Source organism: Colletotrichum phormii (genome assembly GCF_030913505.1).
Source record: "Colletotrichum phormii strain CBS 102054 chromosome Unknown BDP81scaffold_8, whole genome shotgun sequence".
Taxonomy (NCBI): Eukaryota; Fungi; Ascomycota; class Sordariomycetes; order Glomerellales; family Glomerellaceae; genus Colletotrichum; species Colletotrichum phormii.
Genome location: NW_026851450.1, coordinates 709,003 through 726,055, shown reverse-complemented (window position 1 = coordinate 726,055; position 17,053 = coordinate 709,003). Strand labels below are relative to the sequence as shown.

Here is a 17,053-nt window from a genome sequence, read left to right as displayed (position 1 = left end):
GAGGCCAACATGTCTTCGCGGCACGGAGTACTAGATTACTATTGAGTCTCAAGAGCACAAAGCTTCTCACTCTTGCTCCAATGTGAAGATCATCTCCGAAGGGTTGCCATCGTCCACAGAGATTCCAGCGATTCCTTTGCCAACCGCCTGGGCCAATTCCGACGCCACCACGCCGTAAGGGCTAGCCATCAGCGTATTCCAGCCCTTCGTCTCACCGAGGTCGTTAGTCGTAGTGAAGCCTCCGGCACTCTCTCCAAGCTCAGTGCGGGCGTTGCTAATTGCGGTTTGAGTCGCGGGGTCGACAAGTTCGGAAAACTTGATGAAATTGACCTGGTTGATACCAACTTCCGTGGATGTCCACAGCTGTTCGATGATTGAGCTAAGACTGAGCCCAGTCGGAGCCTGGCTTGCCCATGCTTCATTGGCAACAATCCTGTATCCGTACACATCGCAGAGGACCTTCGCAATAGCCTCTTTGCCGTTTGTGAACCCATCAGTGTAGATTACCTTCCAGCGTCCAAGATCCTTCACGGAGTAATCTGAGGATGACCCGCCGCCAGTTGCACCGCCCTCTTTCGCCTTGAAGGTGACTTCGTATCTAGTAGACTCATCCGCTGTACCTGAATTGTGGAATGCTTGACGCATGTCTGCCTTCTTCGCCGGCTTTCCAGGAGGCTTCAACAGCTCCGCGCGCGTATCGGCGACATTGAAGCCCTTCGGCGGTCTGGGCCGGGGCTCAGTGGGTTCGACGGTTTCGGTCACGTTGCCCTTGTACCAGTATACTGCACCTCCGTTGCTGAGTCCGAGAGGAATGAGAGAGTTGATGTCGATGATGAGACCTCCCTCTTCCTTCGACTCTCGCAGCACGCAGTCTGCGATAGACTTGTCTGAGCGTGAATCGTATCCACCGCGAGGCAGAATGTAGCCGACTTGATCGAAGTTGCCGTTGGCTGGAATCATCCAAATGTTGTCTTCTTTGTCGTAGCCAACAACACCGCAACGGATACGGTTGCCAGTGGCCTTCTGGAGCACTGTGACAAACATTAGCTTCGGGATACGGCCTTGGTCTCGGTGGTAGACTGATGATGGGGGACTTACCAGAGCCATCTTTGTCGCCACCGTCAACCACATCATCGGGTAGATACCACGGGTCAACCGTTCCGATCGCTTTCCAGACAGTTTCGCTGTCATCTCCAGGGAGGAGATCTTTGACTTGAGCCTTCACAGCGACTAGGCCGAAAGCGCCCCAAAGGGCCAACTTTTGAATGTTGATCATGGAGTACTGCATACTGGTCCGCGTCGATAATACTCGAGAACAATTCTTCGACGTCTGAGCCAACTGATGTAGGCGATCAAAAGCCCGGGACCTTGAGACTATTCGTATATGATCTTTCCCGGACCAGATCCGTGCATCTTTTCAGGTAACCTTGGACCTCATTTGCCAATGATCAACAGGACTGGGCTTAGAGCCGCTCCGACGTAACTTTCTTTTAGTGCTCCTATGGATATCCATACAGTACTTTGATTGTTTTGACATCACTTTATTTGGGTTTGTAGAGGAACATAACAGAATTCGCACGCCCCGACGGTAGACTAGTACCTATAAAACACTATTACCTCGAACACAGGGTAAGTCCACCATGATCATTGATGCCATTGGGGCCTGGCCGCCTGGGCGGTCAAGTTGAGATTGCCTATGGGTCCTCATAACGAATGTGTATTTTAGTCTTTTGGTCGCCTTACTTCGTTTCCCCCGCCAGGACCACCGTTCGTGCTCTTTGCCTTGGCGTTCTTAGTAGGCTTATTGAACAAGTCTCCGGTTCGGATATAGCCGCGTTTATAGTTTTTAGCGATCAATCCAGCTACGCTCCACATCTAATGCGGCTCGCCCGGCTATCAAAGAGCCGACAGATAATTACTTAAAAAGCGCTGTTCCCAACTTGTCAAGGGCCAATTGAAGCCAAAGTAAAGTTTCCCTGGTCCCGAGATGCCGATAGTAGGTGACTAAGCCTCTCAGGTATGCCCGGTGAAGCCACGCTCATTTCTTAGACTCCATCATCAGCTGCCTATCAACTCAGCGCTATGAGTTACTTGATCATCTGCTAACGACCTGTGATCTCTCTATTCATGATCGGTTCATGTAACAGCGCATTCATCCTATGTGAACAGCGCATGCGGACCATCAAAACAGTCGTCCCAGGTGTTTTCAGCAGAGGCATAGAATCTTTCGAGTACCTCTTTGGCTGCGAATGGAAGATAAATTCCCATCCGCTGACTGTCTTCTTTCATACGCCCCAGGACGAAGTTCCGCATCGATGGATTCCCAATCTTCGCTTCAAATCCAGCTACAATCATTGGCCATGTGGTGCAAATCTTTAGCGCTGGAGAGGCAAGCGAGGCCTTGAGAAAAGAAAACAGCCTATTGCAGTGCTTATCCTTGACAGTCATCCAGTCCTTTGATAGAGGAATGACCTTGACACTCTGTAACGAAGAAACACCGAATAGCACCACGGCAGACCGGTAGGTCTTGGCCATCAAAAGATGCCCATCTACTAGAGGTTCCGTGCTACTAGCCCAGAATTCCGGTGAATAGTCCAGAATTCTATCCAGGAGACGTTCTGCTTCAATCCTAATCGAAGTGAGAGATCCTTCAGGTTGACTGCATGTTGCTTGGAAGCGGAGGCGGTTGATGTGGATTATATCGATGAGCAAGTCGACCGGACATGGAAATTGGGGGTAATATCCAATCGAGAACACGTCCCTTACCACGTTCCGTATTTTATAGTTGGCTACTGGGGACACTTGGTCGTGGGCTGGGCTGGTCGTGTTGGCAAGATTCTCGATTCTAGGTGAAAGAGTTAGTAGAAAGGTGACGTATGCCGTGATTACAACACCAAGTATGGCCAAGATCTCCTCTAAAGGCTGCAAGATGTTGCACAAACTGAAGCCCTCACATTTTACAGAACAATACCAAAGACTTGAGATGCGGCGACTTTTGACAGAACGCATCCCAGCCACCACGCAAGGCGATCAACGCAGCGAATCCACTCAGGTGAACACGCCAATTTGGCTCCGTTGCACTCCCCATGAGCTACATAGTATCAGTGTCAAGTTGATTATCGATGTGACGACATTTTGTCTCTTACATCACCGAAGAGGAAAACAATTACGCCCGCCAGAGTCGCATCAGAGCACCGCGTACTCTCGTTTTCGATCTCCTTGTTGAGGGCCCGGATTGCTGTGAGACGGTGTTGGTAGGCTCTAGCTCTGACCTCAACTGCATAAGCGTCATTCCGTGCCGGCGATAGGCGCGACATCCGGTGCTCGATAGCCATGGTGACTAGCCCATGTCGTCTGTAGGGCTTCATCGCATGGATGTGTGAAATAGGTACGACCCATGGGCTCTTACTGAGCTGATTCTCATAGAAGTACGGGTAAACCTGTTCGTTCCCTATGGATACCGAGGTTTTCGTCAGCCTAAATCTCTCGGTATAGTCAAGTGGATACTTCGGAATTGCTTGGTTCTGTGGCACGATTTGGAAGTCTGACTAACAGTATACCGAAGCCTCAGCAATGTCACACGTTTCCGTCCGGAGCTCTTGTCCGGGAAATACATGGACGAGCTGTACCCTGTGACCTTCCTCTTCAGGGGTCTTTGGGATCGCCTTTTTCTTGCCGCTACCTTTCGTGCCCTTATTGGCGATGTCGACTTTTTCAGTTTTCGGTTTTCTTCCGCCCCTCCGTGTCCGTGTCGTGATCTGATTAGGGGCCACCCAGGTCAAAGGCTTTACGTTCTCATACCCGGGGCACACTATGCCGCTAAGCTTACATTTAGAGCAGACGGGGCGGTTCGAGTCGCAGACCAAGCGCCGGCGCTGGCATTCCCAGCAGTATCGCCTGGCGCTACCGGTACCAACGCTCTTGTCGTCGGGGCTCTGTGACGCACCAGTGGAGGGGGGCGGCTCTGGTGATGGCGCCATCGATCTGACTAGAAGGCGGGAAAGTGAGGGGAAAGACTTGTACGTTTTTGGGTTATTGGAAGTATTGATAGGAATCGCCCGTATATATTGGCGGCCCGCGGTCATTTCGTAGGACGTGTACCTCCTTGGGGCGGGAGAGCTACCCGCGTAGAAGAGGGGAAGCCATGCGGACGCTTTTGACTGGCGATGAGAGACATTCAGTGGATACGTGCAGTTCTTGGCTTATTCCTTCTGCCAACCATGCAAGGCCCAGCAAACAGCTTGTGTCTCCAGCATGATTTGGGCGCCAACCAGCTGCAAGGGTTCAACGGACGGCCGATTGTGCGCGGAACGATGGTTTAACTATAAAGAGAAGAGAAGGAATCAAACGGATTGCAGTACAAAGTACTACTTGGAATTATCACTTATATTGCGAGATTCTGAGCGTGTTTCTGACCAGATCGCTCCATGAACCAAGGTCGTGATGATGCGTAGTGATTTCTTTCCGAGCTTGAGTGATCGTCCCAACAAAGCCTGCTGCATCGGCCGTGTAACTTGGTGACGCAGCCTAGGCTTCAATAAAGCAAATGATTCGTCAAACCTGTTTCTGACTGATATGAGAAAACATCCGACTCTTTGAGGTAAGCCTGCTATGCAGGTATGGATGGAGGTCGGTCTCGCCCAAGTCTGTGTGCCGTAACCTATCAATCATACCAATTCTGAAGAAACCCCCCCCCCCCCCCCCCCCGTATCATTCTACTTACTCTCGGCTTGCTCAACGGGAAGCAAATTCCACAACGAGTGAGAGTCATAATAATAACGGGAGAATGAAACCGACTAGGGAGTCAGAAGCAAAGGTACTAGGTAGTCAACAAGACGTAATATAACGCCAAAAAGTAAGGAACTAGTCCACGCCAATTCAGCTTGAGCAAAGTTTAGGTCACAAGAACACGTAGACAAGAGAAATCATGCTTTTCCCCCAATAAAGACACGGTCTTTTTAGATGATCTTGATGGACAAATGGCGCGGGATCAGGCATTAATCGGACAGCTTTGAAGTTAGCAGAAAAATGGATGTGTTGGAAAAAGTGACGTTTAGCCCCTAAAAGTCCTCGAAAGACGGCCAGGACAATTATGTACATCTTGCACATGCGATAACGGCCGATATATGTATGCAGAGGGTAAACAGGCAATGAGTTCGGCCCATCAGATCAGGTCATTGACATCTGAGGCCACTGCCGCAGAAGAAGTAGCAGGCTAGCAGGTAGGCCTGATTTCGCCGTCCAAATCAAGGAGGTTATTGATAGCAACAACTAGAAGACAGTCAAACCGCAGTTTCTACAGAAGTTGGCCATGCGTAGAGGGTCAGCCGGCCTTTTGCACATAGCCGCGCGGGAAAGGACTGACGGTCTGCCCTGCCAAGGATCGGCAAAATCTGTAATTGGCAAGTTGTATCCGTGTCGATCAGCCCAAATAGCGTTGTCTCTCCGGGGCATGACACATGCCAGCACATACCCCTTTGAGTAGCTCAAGGAACGGGACGAATGGAGGCTCAAAGATTCAGCCTTGGCATTGCCAGAATACGTCTTTGACTGGCATGTCACAGCGGATAGTCATTTTGCTGCTAGTTCAATGACAAAGAAAGGATACCGTTACTTTTGCAGGTCTCATGCTTCAAATGATAGCAGCAAAGTTCTGGAGGTAGCAACTTACAAGTTACCTGGCCGGCATGGAGAATCAATGTAGCAAGAATTCCTCCTTTACGGAGAACTCCGACGTGGCCTGTTATCTACCAAACTATCACGCAATAAGGATGCAACTTTCTTGGATACCGGAGGTAGTTCCAACTTGTTCTGGAGTGTTCTTGAGGCAGTGCAAATACCAATAGTGTTGATCTCAGCACACCCATGTATTTGAGACATTGCGCAATGGCCATCACTAATGGAGATGCTGTACAGAAAGGGGTCATCAAGCGGCATGCTAGAAATACAGAAACATTACGAAGCATTTCCTGAGGACTTGGATGATGTTAAAAATTGTGATGGTATTGACTCGAGGGGACAGATTGTATTTTCTGTCAGCTAGCTGACCTTGTCTGGTATTAGTATGAGCTGGAAAGAGAGCACACCTCCAGACTAAGCACGAGAACCGAGAGCGAATACATGGCATTATTTTCCGGCTTGGACCACGCAACTACAAAACTGGCCAAAATGTATGTGGGTAAAGATTCGCCCGCCCCTTACAAGTGTATTCTGTACGCGGAACAGCTCCGACGAGGTCCTTGTCGATCAAGGTTAAGCATGCCATCGCGGGGGTGGTTACATCTATTTACGTTTCAGCACCCGGCTAGGGTTCGTTTAAGGTGTCAGCCACCTGCATCTCTCTCCATTATACTGGTAAACTCCGACTTTACTCTTTGACGATCTTCAAGAGGCGACGTAATCGTTCTCCTGTAATCTGACCCGTCCTTCTGTGAGTTCGAAAAGTTGACTAATCCGCCCGGTCTACGTGACAGCCTTCTACAGGTATGCGATACGTTGTGACAGGTCATCTGTTGTTATGGAAAAGCGCTTAAGCTTAAAGAAAATGCCGTCTTTTCCTAATTTGAACGATTTGTGGCTTGAAGTAGAGCTTTGAAGTTATGTTGTAAAGCCACAACTACACGTTGATTTTAGCACCGAGGGAACTGCTCAAAGATCACAGAGTAAAAGAAAGTTCAGCCTAGACCATCTAGCCTCAAGACTCGCAGGGTTCGGCATAGTCCACATCGCACCAGGACGCAGCAATCGAGCCCACTGTGCCGCGTCCTGAGACGGAAGCATATTGAACCCGGGGTATTGAAGATCTCTGAAGATCTAATTGCCTGCCCCGGTAGCCCTATAGCAGGAAACGTGCTCCCCGGTATGCTTACGTGCACCACTCCGGTGTTGTCGTGGCCGCACAAAGAAGTGAAGGGTACTTGATAAGTCAAACCCCCCACTTCCTGGCACCCCCCTGTTTCTGGCACCACAAAAACGATGGGATCACAACCCGACCTCCTCATTACTATTAACTATTGATCCTCAACCACACCCACTACAATACAGCTGCCAGCCTCACTAGGGCATTCAGAGTCGCTGGATTCAGCCGTGATAACCTCCTTTTCACCCGCTTCGATTTGAGCCCGATGGATATCCCTGATGTTCGCGAACTTCGTGTTGGGATCGATTTGAACAGTCTTCCTCTTCCTCACTGCAGCGTTGGTAACTTGAGCCCTCAGGTGAGCTAGTTGCTGCTGGGCAGCTGCCAGTTGCCAGGCCTGCTCTGTGAAGCCTTTTTTCACCTTCCTGAATAGCAGCCGTTGAGTGCTGGTATCATTGTCGAGTTGGGTGTATAAGTGCAGTTGACCGCTGAGCTCTGCCAGCTTCCTGGGTGTCGACCAGACCACTGCAGAGGAGGCAGAATCCCATGGCTCAACAGGGGTAGTTTGTTGACCATTATGGCATCGCTTTCTGCCCTGACTAGTTGGTTTGGGTGTGGTGGGCTTAGCAGGAGGCTCAGGTAGCACCATAGGGTTCATCAGGGGCTTAACCATCGCCACAGGGTGTAGACCAGTCCACTTCCAACCACTTCTGATGTTCGAGACTGATAGACCAGCAAGTCGAGCCTTCTGGTAACAGTCCAGGAAGTTCCTTTTACCTATAATGGTAGAGTCGTTCCATTGAGACAAGTAACCGAGCTCCTTCCGATAGGCTGACTTAACAGGGCTGAAGACAGACTGGTCAAGAGGCTGGAGGACATGAGAGGAGTGTGGTGGTAAGAACAGTAAATGGATATTGTTAATATAGCAATTCCACATGAAGTCTGTCGTCGTATGACTCCCATGCCCATCCACAATCAGCAGTCGAGCCTCCCCCTCAGCCTCAGGCATAGTCTGTGGGATGAACACCTTCTCTAACCATTCAATGGCAGTTAAGTCTGTAGTCCAGCCATTATCTGTTGCTGTGAACTCCCACCCATCGTATGGAACGAGATGTAATGGAAACCACTGCTGTTGGACTGTCTTCCCCTTGAAAATGATAAGAGGACGAAGTGCCCTACCCAAGGCTGAGATACACTCAATGATAGAGAACCATGCCCTCGACCCAGGTTGTTTCTTGCGAACAGACGTCGTCTCAGCCATACCCAGCACTAACCCATTAGCTCCCTGACCCTCGAGGATGCCAGTCTCATCCATATTATATCTGTTGGCTGGTTTGATGTCCTTGATCTCAGGGATAGCGAGGAACTTAAACCAGTTCCTAATGACCTCAGTAGATGCCCCATTAACGCGTCTAGAATCGATAGAACGACTTCTCTGAACCTTAATGATAGGGTTCCTTCTCACAAAGGCATAGATCCAGCCTTTTCCCAGTGGTTTGGTATCCCCAGCAGCAGCCAGAACTCGCTCTGCGAATTCCTTTACCTGTTGGTGCGTTGGTGCGAGGCCCAGCGAAGCCTGAATGCGAACCCATTGTGCCAGCTTACTCTCCTGGTCAGGAGACAGCCTCTGCCAGTCAGCAAAAGCCACTTTCCTAGTCTGACCACCTTGGAGACGTAGTTGGAGGGTTGATCGTGGTATCCCATACTCCAATGAGGCTCTCTTTTGACTCTTGCCGTTTGAGATGTCCTCGAGAGCCTGACGAAGCTGATCTTCGGTATATTGAGGCATTAGATATAGAAGAAGGTATGTGCAAAAGATGAGCCCATTTGGACGCGAATTGAAAATGTTGTGATAAAAGGAGGTTGGGGGTGGGCATTGGGTTGTGGTGGATTTTCGCGTTTTTGTGGGTGCCAGAAACAGGGGGGTGCCAGGAAGTGGGGGGTTTGACTTAACAAGAAGTGGACTTCCCAGTAAATTGCCAGGGCTGTTTGACGGAGCAGCTGGCGCCACTTCAGGGGCGATGATGATCGTAGCGAGTAGACAAGGGAGGATCCCTATGCTACAGAGAAAGAATGTGAGGCTGTGTGTCTCGTCGAAAATACCACCTCTTTCATCCCCGAAAGGCAGGTCGACAACTTCGACGAACGAAGATCAGGCGAGAGTGTGGCGCATTCTCTTCAGTTGTAAGCTAAAGGCTCGAACCTTAGTCTATTAGCAGTTTGCAAGAACTTCCAAATGAGCAAGATGATATGACCTCGGGATAAGCCTAGAGACAGACAAGGTTTGGTCCCTACGGCGCCGAGTTTAGGCCCGGCTGTTGCACCCAAGCATGTTTCCATCATCCACTGCATGCGCCAGGTGCCAGTAATTAGACTGTTTTATGCGGGGTACAGGATGGGACTGCATGATGTACAGTACTTTACTCGGTTTTTTAACCTAAAGTGTACGGAGTAGTATGCCTGGATAGCATCGATATCCAAGACCGTAGGTAGTAGAGACGTCCGCACATCGGTGTTCCCGCTGCCCTAGCTATGACCCAGATTTAGCCAGTATTCAGGAGAAGGCATGAATCGTTCAAGTCTTGATTACGCGTCCTTATCCAGCTTACGGAATATAAGGATGACTTCAACTGTACTAAGGGAACGCCGCATCGCATGCTCATCATGATGCTGTTCTCTGCATCACTTCGCATTCATTACACTCACTCAGTCTTTCATTAACAAAAACTTGTCTCTCGTTATGATACCGCTGATACTTCTTGGCGCTCTGGCGCCAAGCGTCCAAGCCCTTGCCCTTGCCAAGGGTAACACGACCTTTGAGCAACAGTGCTCCTCTTTTGCAACTTCTCTGCGTATCAACGGAGCAAACTCGACCGCCTCCGAGTACGTCTCGGCCGGAACTACCCTGCAGTTTCCCAATGCCGATCCCACTTGCAGCCGTCCCTCTCAAAATGTCACGGTGAATCTCTGCCGTGTTACCGCGCGCATCGCAACCTCGCCCCGCTCCGGTATCAAGTTCGAAGCTTGGCTGCCCGAGAACTGGACCGGCCGCTTCTTGAGTACAGGCAACGGCGCCCTCGGTGGCTGCATTCAATATGAGGATCTTGGATATGCCTCTTCCCTCGGCTTCGCTTCCGTGGCCACCAACAACGGCCACGACGGTCAGAGCGGACTCCAATTCTTGAACAATGAGGATATGATCGAGGACTTTACGTACCGCGCCCTGACGACTGGTGTCGTTGTCGGCAAGGACGTAACCAAGTCGTTCTACAACAAGCCCCATACCAAGAGCTACTATCTCGGCTGTTCTACTGGAGGTCGCCAGGGCTTCAAGCAGGCGCAGGTCTTCCCCGACAACTTTGACGGCATCGTCGCCGGAGCTCCGGCCTTCGCCTTCAACAACCTTACCTCATGGAGTTGCCACTTCCTCCCCCTCACCGGCCAGCAGGGAGCCGACACCTTCATCCCCATGACCATGTGGCCGACTATCCACGAAGATATCCTGGCTCAGTGCGACGAGCTGGACGGCGTCAAGGACGGCTTCCTCGAATCCCCTGACCTCTGCGATTACAAGCCCGAAAGCCTCCTCTGCGGCGTCAACAGCAACCAGACAGACGCCTGTCTCAACCAAAAGCAAGTCGAAACCCTCCGCGGTATCTACGCGCCCCTGATCGACGCCTCCGGCGACCTCGTCTACCCGCGCATGCAGCCCGGCGCTGAGCGCTCCGGCGCACCGCAGACCTACTTTAGCGGACAGCCCTTTGGCGCCTCGGACTGGTTCAAGTACGCGATTCTGAATGATTCCACCTGGGACCCGGCCACAATCACCCCTGAAGACTACGTCCGCTCATCAAGCCTGAACCTCTTCAACATCGAGACCTGGGACGGCGACCTGTCCCCCTTCCAGAGCCGTGGCGGAAAGCTCCTACACTACCACGGCCTCATCGACGGCACGATCTCCAGCGACAACTCGCCCCGGTACTACGAGCACGTGTCCCAGACGATGGGTCTAGCCCCGGCCGAACTCGATGAGTTTTACCGTCTGTTCCGTATTTCCGGCCTGGCGCACTGCAGCGGCGGCACCGGAGCTGCGTTCATCGGTAACCAGGCCAAGAACATGGCGAGTCTTGACCCCGAGGAGAACGTCCTCATGGCTATGGTCCGCTGGGTTGAGGAGGGGATTGCCCCTGAGCATGTTACCGGAACTGCCTTTGTGAATAACAAAGTGAGCGCAGGCGTCGATTACAAGCGTCGCCATTGCCGCTGGCCGACGCGTAATGTCTTCAAGGGAACTGGGGATTACAAGGATGAGAACAACTGGGAATGTGTACCAATCTAGATAAGACGCCGTTTAGGTAATAGATATCCAGAATCTTGACTTGTCTTGGTTAACACGGTGGTCGCTTCATTTGTTCGCGCGGCCGATTAAAATTTCACCTACCTGATCTCCTTCCAATGCGTTTCGGCCCTTCTGTCGTGACATGCAATATGATGCGGAGTCCTGGAGATGGTACTAAGCCCGGCACAAGTTTGATAAAGGGGTAGTCATGAACATTCATAAGTATTAGTATTATTTGTGTAATCATATCTGACATCAATCCAAACGGTCTTTGCTTCTCGACCGCTGGCTAGCCTCCTGGTACGGGGCTGAAGACTGGGAGCCAATCTCGACAACGCTCATATCTGACCGAACGTTGAAAGTTCGCCCTCTCCAGTTTACCGTCGAGCCACAGAAAACAGCCCACGTCCAAATGGGGAGAGCTAGGAATTCTCTCCCAAGCCAGGCGGGCACCCACTCCAAAAAGGACCTCGGGGGTGCTCCGCCAGGTGTCGCAGTGCCTCTGGCAAACTTGGGCGTGTTCCCGTCCACTTCAACAGTGTACCCAGCATGAAGGCGGTTGTATGTGAACCAGTCAAACGTCATCCAAATAGTTGTAAAAGCCGCCCAGTAGAGGCCAAATGCGCCCCAAGTCTGCGACGTGCCAAAGGTTTTGTGGAACCAGGGAAGGGTAGTGACGGCAAAAGCAAAGTAGCCGCAGCAGGGAAGACTCTCAACACCAGGTTCGACTAAGGTGGCGGCAAGGACCGTCCACTTTCGCGCACGGAGCCATCGAGCGCGACGGGCAAAGTATGCGTGTACAGACATGCCGGCCATTGGCTGAACGGCAAGGTCGCCCATGACGAGTCCGTGGTTCTTCATGCCCGGCAGACTGGACTTCCACAACAGATCGCCAATAAGATGATCCTCACAGATGTACTCAGAGAAGTAGTTGATACCCTTGGGTAGGTTCTTGTTGGGTAATATCGGGTTTTGGGCCGGGTCCGTGACGGTGTCTAAATGCGACTTGCGGAACATATTGCTCTTGCCGACGGCGCAAGGAGCCACGCCAACGGTATTGATTGCGCAGTAAAACTTGGCGTGGCTTGTGGCCATGAACATCTCGTCGAGTCGGCCACCACCTTGACTCTTCGCATAATCGAGGAACGAAACACTTTGGCCTTTGCCGGAGGTGTGTTGCGAGGAGCTGGGCTCGGAGGTCGAAGATAGGAGCGTTTGCTTCTCTGCTGAGATGTCTCCTCGAGACACAGTATCGACGACGATTGGCAGAAGGTGGACAAACTTGTAAGGCTTGACTTGTTTCCCACCTGGTCCGTATCCCAACAGCTTGTCAACCATACGGCCAGCAACGCCCTTGGCAATCCAGATGTTGCAGTCCATAACCCAGATGATGTCTCCTTTGGCCTCTCGGTACGCGCGACTGATATTCCTGATCTTTGGATTTGGGCCTAGGTTATCGATGTGGCCATCAGTGCCATGCAGCAGCGGATCTTCCTCCTCGACCAATAGTCGAGCATCGAAACCAGGGAAGTCCTGCACAAGCTTCACTAAGACGGGGTATGCCGGGTCGCTCTTCTCGGCGACGCAGAGGTAAATCGTCAGTTTGTCGCGCGGATAGTCTTGTCGGAACGAGGACGCTATGCATTCGTAGAGGCCATGCTCAAGACCCTTGACAGGACGGATAATTGTGATGTGCGGTACATCTTCTTTCTTGAGAGATGGGGAGACGGCAGGTCGTAGGCGAGAAGAGTACGAGAGGAAGCTGAAGAAGATCAGTGGATGGTTGCCATCACCCAGGAACTGAACTTACATTCTAACGATACCAATGGACTGCACAGCATAGACAAAGGTGCTCCATACAGCGCAAACGATCGCAATGGCTTGCGCCACGGACGACCAGTCTACCATTATTGGATCGAGGCCGTTTTGCGATGCGCGATGCGCGAAGAAAGGGGTTTAGGATGAGGAATAGTTGATGCGCCTAAATGCCATGAGAGGAGAACGCCGCGGGAGAAGGAAAGGAAGATTCGTCACGAAGCCGCCGACAGCATGGCAAATGTCAGACTCCCGAATCCTACCCAGAAGCGAGGAGATCGGAAATTGGCTGTAAGCTTAGCGGAGACGGGGCCGATAAACTTGCCAGAGTCGGTAGGAGCGGAGGAGTCCCGTGGCATGGGATTTCGACGTGCCCCACCAAGCTCAAAGCTTAAAATTGGGAGCACCAGCCACACATGGGACCTTGAGAGCTGAAAGTGTGGCGCGAGCTTCGCTGAAACCTGAGGATTGATAGCAAGGATACATACCTGTAGGTCTCCACCCGAGTTATTCCGGCCGGAGCCTAATGGGAGCACGGTCCACCTCAGTGGGTGGAAAAGAGTCAAACGGCGGGGCTTTGACGGAAGCGAGCGATGGATACGGCGGAAACCTTTTTCTACGCTGAAATTTTCTGCGCTCAACGCCGTTTTCTTCCTTCACCATCCACACACGTCTGCCGAACAGGATCAAGCTGCCTCTAAAAAGTGAGGTGTTTTTCGGCTTGTATGGCCCAATTGACGGGTGATCTGTCGGCTAGACGGGTGGAATATTCCTCAATCAAGTAAGTTCCTTCAGGGCTCTCTCAATTTCTTCCCTTGGTCCATAAGGTGGTTGCCGCGATTGGCCAAGCCTTCTTCAGTCAACGCGATGACTTTATCGCGCGATTTGATAAAGGCCTGCTCAGCTGCTCTTCCACCTGTCTGTTTGCTATGATGACACCTATTACCCATTGTGCGAAGAGTGCGTCTTCATTGAACCTCTGTGCCGCGAAACAATATAGACTACAACGGTATCTGATGCAAACTTTGGACATCATCTTTTTTTGGTTTTCGAGCACTGAGTCGTGGATAACAAGCTAACCAGTGCCCAAAAGATAGACATGACTTGCTAGTACAATGTCGCAAACTAAAACTACGGCTTCACAGCCGGCGCAGGCTACGACGCCTGCTCAGAGCTCCTCGAACTCTACGACAACGTCGCGGCCGAGAGGCCCTCCGTTGCACAAGATTTACGAGTTGCCTGCTCCCATACGGACATTTCCGCTTCCTAGCTTTTATCCGAATAATCCAATTTCTCTATTCCATGTCCTTTTCGCTTGGACGAAACAATCCTTGTTCCCACCGCCTGCTGAACCGTCCATTGTGCACGAGGGTATCTGGTCCCCAGAATCCAAATCTGTCAACATTATCGACGAGAAGTCCATGCGCGCGCTGTGGGAACAAGGGTTCTACGGCAAGGGCAACTTGAGTCGAAGTGAGCCCAACTGGTTGAAGCGCGAGCATGTCAGACGAGGACTTGTCCCAGGCCAGGTCAGCGAGCTGGTGACGGCAAACAGACGTGAAGAGCGAAGGCAGATGAAATGGGAGAGAGCCAAGACAGAACAAGAAGCTATCAGACAACTGCGAATCCAGGAAGCCCAGCTGGCGACTCAGGTGTTAGGGGATGGGGCAGTTAATCCTCCTGCCTCGGCCGCTGAGGATGAGGCCACCCTTGATGCAACAAAAAATCATGTTCCTGAGCGAGAAGCCTCGACAGATGCGGATGCCCTGCCTGAGCCACTTGTTTCCCTTAAATCAGCGCTCGCCGCCAAGTCCAACCACCAAACAAATGGTGTCGATACGACAGCAATGGCGCCCGTCGCCGGGCCTGAGGCCATCTGCCAGATGACTGCCGAACCCTCTACCATCCAAAGGACATCTACATCAGCTATCGAGCCGGCCAAGATCGTCAAGCCCAGTGACTTCCTTCACTCGATTCAGGATCCTGAGGCTTTCGTCGAATCCGAAAGTGCTCTGCCGTTGGATGAGGTGCCTCTGGCATCACGTCCTCTCGTACGGAGTGCCCCTGTTGGCCCCTTGGAACTGCTATGCCTTCCCAACTCGCACACTCTGTCTGCGACAACAGGTTTGGTCGAGGTTGAGGAACTGAATGGTGGTGCTCAACAAGTCAATGGCTACCACCAGGCTGCGGTATCTCAGGACGTTGGTCTCGGTTCTTTCGAGCTAGACGCTAAGGAATTACCCGTCAACGGCATCACAACTACAGCAGTGATTGCCTCACCGGTCGGACCTTTAGAGCTTCTGTCTCTCCCTAACGCCGAGCTACCTGTGACCAACGGAACGAAGAATATTACCGACAGCCCTATCGCCGACATTACTCCCTCCGAAACACCTAAGCTCTCGACGATCCACGAAGACGCGGGCATGAAAGGTCACCTGATCAACGACTTGATAACGAATACCAATGGGGACAAGTCCGTTCATCAAAATGGGTTGAACGGGGCGGCCAAATCCGCTGTTAGCTCTGTCGAGATCCCATCAACACCAAAGTCGGCCAAACGCCGCAAGAGCGTTCGCTTCTCGCCCAAGGTCGAGTCAGCCACATATCAGCTGTCCGATCCCCCTAGTCCCAGCCTCGCTCTCTTCAACGGAACCAACGGAAAGACGATACCGCCTGTCAACGGCACGCAATTGGGTCCTAGTGTCTTGGAGACAGATGCTGATGACGCGGCTACATCTAACGACATTGAGGAGCCCGAGAAGCTGCCCGAGGTCACTGCAGAGCCTGTCGAGCTCGTGAACAAGGAACATCTCCAGCTCACATCCGAGGAAGCTTTCTTTCTGGCTTTCGGCATGGGTGCTCTTCGAGTTATCGACCCTGCCACCAAGGCTCCGATCCCAACTCCCGAGCTCTTCGACCTCTTTAGACAATACTCTTACTTCCCCCGTCGCCCTACCGAAGAGCTCCAACCGGACGATGGATTCCTGGTGAATTACGCCGTGTACCATCACTTCCGCTCCTTGGGATGGGTTCCCAGAGCGGGTATCAAGTTCGGCGTCGACTGGATGTTGTATGCCAAAGGACCCGTGTTCGATCACGCAGAATTCGGCGCCATCCTCCTGCCATCCTATTCCCACCAATGGTGGAAGGACAGTGACCGCAAGCTGCCGCGCAAGACCTGGCACTGGCTTCACGGGGTCGTCCGTGTCCTATCCCACGTCCAGAAGAGCTTGGTCTTGGTCTACGTCGACATCCCGCCGCCTCCCCAATTAGAAGAGGCGATGAAGAAGGGCCCGGCCGAGGTCTTCAAGTTGTACAAGATTCGCGAAGTTATGGTTAAGCGGTGGTCAAGCAACCGCAACAGATGATTTCCCGCATTTCAGTTTCACGATCTGATCTGGGTGGGCGTTGGAAAAGGGCATGAAAAAGTTTGGGGGCGGAACATACAAGCCGGGTCTTGGTTATGGTTTGCGGTGCTGACCATGCATGGAGATCCAAGGTGTATACGAGTATTGGGAAACGTCTATGCTTGCGTGGGCGGGCATTGGGCACATTGTATGAATAAAACGGAAGACTCGAACTACGGCATATTCGGCGACAGTATGCCATTGTCTTTCTTGCTACATTAGAATACCCCACCAAAACATGTAGGATGATGATGAGGCAATCTATCCTGTCAATTTACAATGGTCTCAGGTGTGCAGGTTCACCTGGCGTCTGCAGTTTTCTCCTTTTCCCACGAGTCACGTCCTCGGCCTCCCGCAGTTTGAACGGAGTGCTTTCGCCGCTCCCCGACCCCGGAGTCAACGTCTGTTCTCGGCCTCCCCAAGACTTTACCAAGCATACCCAAGCCAATTCTTCGTCCCCTTCATCACAAAGCCCCCTTCACAGGTTTACACCACCATGACCACTCAAGCTTTGCACCAAGGCACCAAGCGGCCAAGCCCTGGCCCTCGTGTCCTATTCGGACGAACTGCGACGGTCAATTTTATTCCAGGGACCGAGCGAACCCCACACCGCGCATATGGATTGGGGATGGT

General features: G+C 51.9%; 5 protein-coding genes across 5 annotated transcripts; 2 read left to right on the top strand and 3 right to left on the bottom strand.

The window, feature by feature from the left end:
- Positions 1-630: 630 nt before the first annotated feature.
- On the bottom strand, positions 631-1,174 carry BDP81DRAFT_292793 (uncharacterized protein; the record flags this gene model as incomplete). Its single annotated transcript, XM_060583079.1, has 2 exons — positions 631-1,031; positions 1,099-1,174. Coding segments are annotated over 2 exons (477 nt in total), but the record flags the coding sequence as incomplete, so codon positions are not given.
- Positions 1,175-2,157: 983 nt separating this feature from the next.
- Positions 2,158-3,980, bottom strand: BDP81DRAFT_318076 (C6 zinc finger domain-containing protein; the record flags this gene model as incomplete). Its single annotated transcript, XM_060584322.1, has 4 exons — positions 2,158-2,845; positions 2,955-3,091; positions 3,147-3,451; positions 3,554-3,980. 4 exons carry the CDS (start codon positions 3,978-3,980, stop codon positions 2,158-2,160), a joined length of 1,557 nt encoding a protein of 518 aa, XP_060446271.1.
- Positions 3,981-9,581: 5,601 nt separating this feature from the next.
- On the top strand, positions 9,582-11,256 carry BDP81DRAFT_425658 (tannase and feruloyl esterase). The gene has a single exon (XM_060590241.1). It carries the CDS (start codon positions 9,600-9,602, stop codon positions 11,196-11,198), a length of 1,599 nt encoding a protein of 532 aa, XP_060446270.1. The 5' UTR covers positions 9,582-9,599; the 3' UTR covers positions 11,199-11,256.
- A 197-nt stretch (positions 11,257-11,453) lies between these two features.
- Positions 11,454-13,106, bottom strand: BDP81DRAFT_448785 (ceramide glucosyltransferase; the record flags this gene model as incomplete). Its single annotated transcript, XM_060592331.1, has 2 exons — positions 11,454-12,960; positions 13,009-13,106. The coding sequence occupies 2 exons, from the start codon at positions 13,104-13,106 to the stop codon at positions 11,454-11,456; spliced, it is 1,605 nt and encodes a 534-aa protein (XP_060446269.1).
- A 560-nt stretch (positions 13,107-13,666) lies between these two features.
- Positions 13,667-16,523, top strand: BDP81DRAFT_212160 (uncharacterized protein). The gene is made up of 2 exons (XM_060582676.1): positions 13,667-13,794; positions 14,107-16,523. Exon 2 carries the CDS (start codon positions 14,129-14,131, stop codon positions 16,379-16,381), a length of 2,253 nt encoding a protein of 750 aa, XP_060446268.1. The 5' UTR covers positions 13,667-13,794; positions 14,107-14,128; the 3' UTR covers positions 16,382-16,523.
- Positions 16,524-17,053: the final 530 nt, after the last annotated feature.